This window comes from Castanea sativa, chromosome 5 (assembly GCF_040712315.1).
Source record: "Castanea sativa cultivar Marrone di Chiusa Pesio chromosome 5, ASM4071231v1".
Classification (NCBI taxonomy): domain Eukaryota; kingdom Viridiplantae; phylum Streptophyta; class Magnoliopsida; order Fagales; family Fagaceae; genus Castanea; species Castanea sativa.
This window is the reverse complement of record NC_134017.1, coordinates 8,406,547-8,413,299: the sequence shown is the minus strand read 5'-3', so window position 1 is coordinate 8,413,299 and position 6,753 is coordinate 8,406,547. Positions and strand designations below refer to the sequence as shown.

The window sequence follows — 6,753 nt, the reverse complement described above, 5'->3', positions numbered from 1 at the left end:
CATACAAGCTTCGAAGGTTCTATCAATGGAGGAAATACGAACCACAGAGAGAGAGAAATGTAAACATGTAAAATGAATTTCTTGTATTAAATTATCAGACTCTGTTCTCTTATATAGTGAGAACAGAGGTGTAAACAGTAACAGAAATATTCACCCAATACAAACTGCTGTACACGTGTATTAAATCTATAACTAACTTAGCTAACTCATCAACTGTACAATATTAAACGATAGCAATATATCATCAACTATACTAAGCTACTATAGTTTACTCCTATATGTACAAAATACAAATAACAAAGATATGTACAACCTATCTAATACTTAACAATATGGGTCCGTTTGGATAGAACTTATTTTGCTGAAACTGAAAACTGAAAATTGAAAACACTGTAGCAAATAAGTGAAAAAACGTGGATGATAATTTAGGATATACAAATACTGTAGCTCAACTGAAATTACTGTAGCATATAAATACAACATTTTTTTCCCCTTCCTTCTTCTATCACTTCTCAGATCACACCGTAGCCTCTCGTTCTCAGAAATCCACAAGCTCAGAAATCCTCCGAGCAAAACTTCATTCTCTTCCTTCCTTCTTCTATCACTTCTCAGAACTCCACAGCGTAGCATCTCTATCTGTCTCTCTCTCTCTGCACTCGTGAGAAGCTCTCATCTATTTCGATCACTCCGCCGTCTTATCGTAATCCATGGGTCGCCGCAGCTCCGGAGGTCAGTCTTCTCTTTCCTTTTCTCCAGATCTCTATGTTTGTTTCTTTCGAAGCTGTTTTGATTTGTTTTCAGCTTTCTATTTCTTTGTTTCATTTCTAGGGTTTTAGTCACGCCCAATGGATTTTTGTTCCTTAGGCCGGATTGTTGTTCCACTCTTAAATTTTAAAAAGAACTTATGCTTCAAATACACAACCTCTTCCGCCGCCGTCCCAATTTCGACTCTTGCCAGCTCAAGTACACCGGCCGTGGCAACCAGGTTCAAATTTTTTTTTCTTTTTACCAATCTCTGTTTGGTTCGCGAGAAAATATTTCAAATCCCTAGCTAAAACATTTTTTGAATGTTGTGTTGCCTTGGAACCTTAGGAAAAGAAGAGAAAATAAAAAAAGTTTCAGTTGTTGTGTTGCTTTGGAACTTTAAGAGTGGAGATTGTAATTGTGATTTTTATGTGTTTGTGAATTACTCTATGTTTGGTTCCCGAGAAAATGTACAATGCTGAGTAAAATTCAACCAAATAAGAAGGATTGAAAAGAACAAAACCAAAATAATAATAATAATTCAAATGTTGTGTTGCTTTGGACTTTGATGGTGAATTTTGAGATTCATTAGCTATCTGTTTGGTTTCCAAGAAAAAATACAGGACAGGAAAAGTTAGGAACTTTAAAAATAATAAGGTTTCATGCAATCAAGTTCCTGAAAAATCTTTCACTGCTCTCTGTTTTGATTCCCGAGAAAATGTGGAACTCCTAGCATGGGGGGAGAAAAAAAATTCAAATGTTGTGTTGCTTTAGAATTTTAATTTGAAGCATAAGTTCTTTTTAAAATTTAAGAGTAGTGGAGATGGTGGTCAAAATGGAGATTTAATTGTTATACCATTTTAGGTTTCCGGACATTATGTTGTATTGTTGTATATTAGGACCATCAAAATTGAAATCAAGGAATGTGAGAATACAAATTCGGTTATGTTCTTATTTTTCTATGTTATTGTTCTCTCTGCAATGTTTTGCTTCTCTTTGCTGGAATGATATATTTTGCTAGTATTAATAATCTTATCATGATTGGTTTAACTTGTCCAGTAGTCTTGTTTCTAGAGATTGTTCTTGTATACTATGCTGCAATATTGCTGGATGCTCCTCTACTCCTAATAGTTTAAGATAAGCACCAATGATTATCTATAATTTTATTTGAATAATGACTTGAATCTGTTTTTATTGCAGTTTGTTTAGTATGTATGGGGACTTTGCACCAATGGAGGTTGTGAAGACTTTGACCGGAAAAACCATAACCTTGGAGGTTCAAAGCTCAAACACTATTGACAATGTGAAGGCTAAGATACAAGACAAGGAAGGTTTCCCACCAGACCAACAATGGCTTATCTTTGCAGGAAAGCAACTTGAAGATGGAAGGAGTCTTGCCATTGTTTCTTTGTCCCTCCAACCAGACCAGCCTTTCAACCATCTCCAGTAAGTACCCATCTGCTTAAGAGTGTAGTGAAACTTTCTCTTATGTATATTTTAGTGCTATTTAACCCAATGTCATATTTCAAATTGTGGGTCATCCTTGGAGAATTATAAGGGTTTGTGAGAAAACATAGACCAGTATAATGCTTATGTGGTTGAAATTAGTTTTCCACACATGCTTGCTTGCTCATGTCCTTTTAATTTCTTTTGCAGCTTCCTAATACTCAAAAGCAAAATAGGCATAACAGGGGCAGAATGAACGGGCATATGCTTCCACAGGGTGGTGTTCACTCTCTTTCATATATGCCCCTTTTGCAACAGAACACTCACTCAGTGACTTCTTCAAAAGATTCAACCAATCAGCAGGTTTTTTCTGTGTCTTCACATTATTATCTTTCTGCACTACTAATTCATACGCTAAAGATGTTTTCTTACCCTATATTCTATTTGATGCCTGTGCATTCTACCATGCAATCTGTGGCTCCTAGATCTTACTTTAGGTTTTATTGTCTAATTCCCATGGGGAGCACGCAAATCCCAAAAGCACATAGTTTCTCTCCAATATTACATAGAATTTGATTTCTTGGAGTGGAGCGGCACACTTTTTCTAGATGTGATTGTGATGGTCTCTTCATGCATTATTGAAGTCAGAACTTTAGATTGATTGAGAGATAGGAGGCTTTGTTAGGCAGTATGAGGATCTACACTACTATAGAGGTTTTTTATTTTATTTTATTATTATTAAATCCTTAAAGATCCAATATAACATTTATGGTGATCCAAGAAAAGGAGCTGAAATTAGGGAATATTTGTTCCCTAGTTTCTAACTATTTTTTACCTATTCATCTTGGAGCCTTCTATTTGCCCTTTTTTTGGAATTTTCAGCCTGTGAAAGGTCCACGCCTAATATTCTTTCTAGATTAATATTTTCCTCTCTGTGATATATGTACCATGTGTGCTCTAATCATTGTAAGCATGCAATGCAGCAGACTGGGCAGGCTAAGTATGTGCCAAATGGTCATCAACGTGAGATGAGCAAAGGATCTGGTGTCTCATCTACTGCCTCTAATTTTGGTGGAGTTGCACAACAGGGAGCAGAGATGCTGAGTAGCATGCTCGCTGTTGCTTCCCCTGAGCAGCGGAAGCAGATACTTGGAGAGCGTCTCTACCCTCTTGTCCAGAAATACAAGGTACTACAAATAAATTAATTATGCATTTTAAGCACATCTGAAGAAAGTTTCTTTCTTGAAACAAAGTGAACAGGCCCCTAGGAATTCATTTTCTAATTATTTTAATCGTTAATACCATTGTTTTCAAAATTATTTTGACGTTTTCAGATGAACCACAAATCCAAAGTTACATAAATTTCTTTTTATGTGCAGCCTGATCTTGCTTCTAAGATTACGGGGATGCTTTTGGAGATGGATAATTCAGAATTGCTGCTTTTGTTGGAGTCACCCGAATCTCTGGCAGTGAAGGTGGAAGAAGCTGTGCAGGTTCTCAAGTACTCCAAGGCCAAAGTATCTGGTCAAGATGCCCTTCATCCCAGTTACTTATCTGCTGAGGTTGCAGTCAACTAATAAAGGCAATTGCGTTTAAGATGGTACTTTTTCTGAAAGTTAAAGGAAATGGTGCAGAGCTTGGCTTAAGCTCCGGGAGAACAAAATTTTTGGTACTTGACATCAGTGAAACTTCCATATCTTTGGGCCTTTGGCCCTCCAAAAGACCTTTTAGTTTCTCTTCACAGAACTCTCTCTTTTTCTGTTTCGAAGAACATTCATGTTTCCTTGTTTTCTTTTTCTTTTTTGTTGGATAAAAGGTTAGAAACATTCATGTTTCCTTGCAATATGACGAACTTTCATATTGTGGTAGTTGAATAGTTATCACTGGCAATAAGAAAGAGGCTTTTGGAACCAAATGTTTTTATGCTTTGCTATAGTATATACTCTCCTATACTGCGGTTGTCTATCTGTTATCAGTTTACTAGCCATTGTTTCATGGCTCCTAATATGTTCTAAACTTGCTTTAATAGTATTGTATGGTGATGGTCGTGGTATCTTAAACTCGTTGAATGGCCTTATATTGGCCATTTTATTAAGTAATTTGAATAAAGTTTATTCATTTGTGTATCATTTTATTGTTCTTTATTATTTAGAGCCCGTTTGGATAGGCTGTGCTAAAACTCTTAACGCGCTTTTTTTTTTATTTTTATTTTTTTTATATCAAAAACGCAAATATGTGTGTGTCTGGTACTGTGATTTTAGTAGAAACTGTGTTCTTTCAAATGCCATATATCACGTTTTGAAACTGAAGTACCAACGAACTTTTTGAAAAACGCCACTTAAAACGCAGATTCGTAATACTTTTTAAGGTTTGAATACCTAAAACACCCTCAAGCATTTGATAAATGTTTGCTAAATGACAAAATCATCAGCCAACAAATAAACTCACCTCCCTAACTTTCCAGCGACAGCACTGTTCAAGGCCTCAGGCAGAATTTGCAGTAGCGGTGGAGAATGTTGTCACAACAAGAACGAGCTCAGCTGTATCACTATCGTAAATGGAAATAAGAAGGCACTACTTGTAGGAACAACTTGCATGTCCATGGACCACTTGCTCTCCATCCATGTTTGCAAGAAGTTTGCATGCCCATGTGAATGAAATCTCTGTTTCTCTCTCTCTCCCTTATCTCTGCTATCTCTTTTTCACTTTGTTTATTTGAGGTTGACATTAGCATTGGCAAGGGAAAGTAATTGGGGGTTATTTTAATTTAGCTTTTGCTTTTAATAATATTTTACCTTTTTTTTTAAGAAAGGTTAGTGGGGATTAGTAAATATTGTAATTATTATTATTATTATTATTATTATTATTATTATTATTATTTTCATGAGCTACTTAAAAAATGATAGAATAACATCAACATCAAAATTAAGTCTTTTAGTCCTTTTTGGTAATTTGCACCAAAACACAATTTTAAACTAATACTATACACAAGTTTTACCAAACGTTTTATTGTAATTTTCAGAATTGTGTTTTCCAAACGCACATTTTAAAAACGCTATTTTTAAAAACTCACATTTTCAAACAGCTTACCCAAACAGACCCTTAGTTTTTGTTGGTTTAGACTTTAGAATTTCATCTTTGTTTGTCATGTGTGATTAGCTCAGTTCTGCCTGCCAACAATACAAAAAAAAAATGGTATTACATAAAAGAAGTTTGGGCGGCTTCACTTATGGTCTGCACAAAAAAAATTTCATAATGTTAATGGTATTTTCAACCACACCAAAAATACTAATTGTCACAAAAATAATAGTCACCATAATCAGTTATGGTCCGCACATATCGATGCTGTGATACTGTCACGAACCTCTTTCATCTCAGGTTCGTCCAAGATTGAGATCATATGTGCCACGGGATCGTAATGGCCACTCTCACTAGGTCCAAATGTGCCCCCTGTAGATCTGAAATGTTCGACGTCATTGTTTATCTCATGTGCTCTAATGAAATTGTGAAGAACCATTGTAGCAACAATGATGTACGATTGAGTGCGTATATGAAATTGTGGCATACTTCTCAAAATTTTCCACTTATTCTTCCAAACTCCAAAAGTTCGTTCTATGACCGAACGGAGTGATGAATGGAGATAATTAAATCTCTCCTCTGGATGATGCAGCACCTCATGAGGCTAAAATTCGGGGATATGGTACCTCTCCCCCTTATATGGTGCAAGGAACCCTTTCTTCATAGGGTACCCTGAGTCAACTAGATAATACTTTCCTGCAAATGAACACATTTAATACATTAGCATTTTCACTACATTAATACATCCTTTAATACATGTAATTAAGTTACATATTTACAAACCAGCTGGAGCTTTTGGGAAGTTGTAACTCTCATTGTTGAGGCAGCTAAAAAAAATCCTCGTGTCATGCGCTGACCCTTCCCATCCAACACATGCGAATGTGAACTTCATGTCAAAGTCACATGCGCACATGCAATTTGTTGTGGTGATCCCCTTCCTGCCATAGTACGGGTGTTGCTTATCAACTGGTACGACCACGGGGACGTGGACCCCATCAATAGCACCAATGCAACCCTAACCATGGCCACAAAAATTAATCCATGTGAAATGAAATACGTGGTATGAACATAAAGATAATTTTAATAAAATAAAGTCAAGATACGAATTCACAAAGTACCTTGAAATGTGGCCAATATCGACTTGAATGCTGAATATGCTCTGGCACGTCTCGAAATGTACGATCAGCAGGCTTGATAATGTCCGCTGCCATAACAGTGGCTAACAATGTAACTACCTTAACCACATGTCGATGCACTGTCTCACCTGAGTGTTGAAATCTATCCTGCACTAATCTGTTACCCTCAGCATGACCAAGTACCACCAATGTCATTGCTAGAGACTCTTCCAAGCAAACTCTTCCAAGCAAACTCTTCTGGTACCGTTATATCCATACTGGCGCAATGTATTACACAATTGTCGAAACACATGGCTTGACATTCTAAAATGTCTTCGACATTTCTCAGGATTTCCAGTTAATGTATACA

The 6,753-nt window shown here is 36.3% G+C and overlaps 2 protein-coding genes across 2 annotated transcripts; one reads left to right on the top strand and one right to left on the bottom strand.

Annotated features, from left to right (window-relative positions):
- The first annotated feature begins 537 nt into the window (after nucleotides 1-537).
- LOC142633620 (ubiquitin-ribosomal protein eL40 fusion protein-like) lies at nucleotides 538-3,251 on the top strand. The gene is made up of 5 exons (XM_075807862.1): nucleotides 538-729; nucleotides 829-985; nucleotides 1,945-2,190; nucleotides 2,401-2,553; nucleotides 3,174-3,251. Exons 2-4 carry the CDS (start codon nucleotides 846-848, stop codon nucleotides 2,444-2,446), a joined length of 432 nt encoding a protein of 143 aa, XP_075663977.1. The 5' UTR covers nucleotides 538-729; nucleotides 829-845; the 3' UTR covers nucleotides 2,447-2,553; nucleotides 3,174-3,251.
- Nucleotides 3,252-5,509: 2,258 nt separating this feature from the next.
- Nucleotides 5,510-6,599, bottom strand: LOC142634666 (uncharacterized). Its single transcript, XM_075808954.1, has 4 exons — nucleotides 6,387-6,599; nucleotides 6,052-6,283; nucleotides 5,895-5,964; nucleotides 5,510-5,684 (listed from the first exon to the last, which is right to left on the bottom strand). The coding sequence occupies exons 1-4, from the start codon at nucleotides 6,597-6,599 to the stop codon at nucleotides 5,510-5,512; spliced, it is 690 nt and encodes a 229-aa protein (XP_075665069.1).
- Between the last annotated feature and the right edge of the window lie 154 nt (nucleotides 6,600-6,753).

Coding starts and splice junctions, on each gene's coding strand:
- LOC142633620 (XM_075807862.1), top strand. CDS start 846: ATGGATTTTTGTTCCTTAGGCCGGATTGTTGTTCCACTCTTAAATTTT. Junction 986..1,944: donor ACACCGGCCGTGGCAACCAG/GTTCAAATTTTT, acceptor TTTTTATTGCAG/TTTGTTTAGTATGTATGGGG. Junction 2,191..2,400: donor CAGCCTTTCAACCATCTCCA/GTAAGTACCCAT, acceptor TTTCTTTTGCAG/CTTCCTAATACTCAAAAGCA.
- LOC142634666 (XM_075808954.1), bottom strand. CDS start 6,599: ATGACATTGGTGGTACTTGGTCATGCTGAGGGTAACAGATTAGTGCAG. Junction 6,284..6,386: donor GATATTGGCCACATTTCAAG/GTACTTTGTGAA, acceptor GGCCATGGTTAG/GGTTGCATTGGTGCTATTGA. Junction 5,965..6,051: donor CTTCCCAAAAGCTCCAGCTG/GTTTGTAAATAT, acceptor GTTCATTTGCAG/GAAAGTATTATCTAGTTGAC.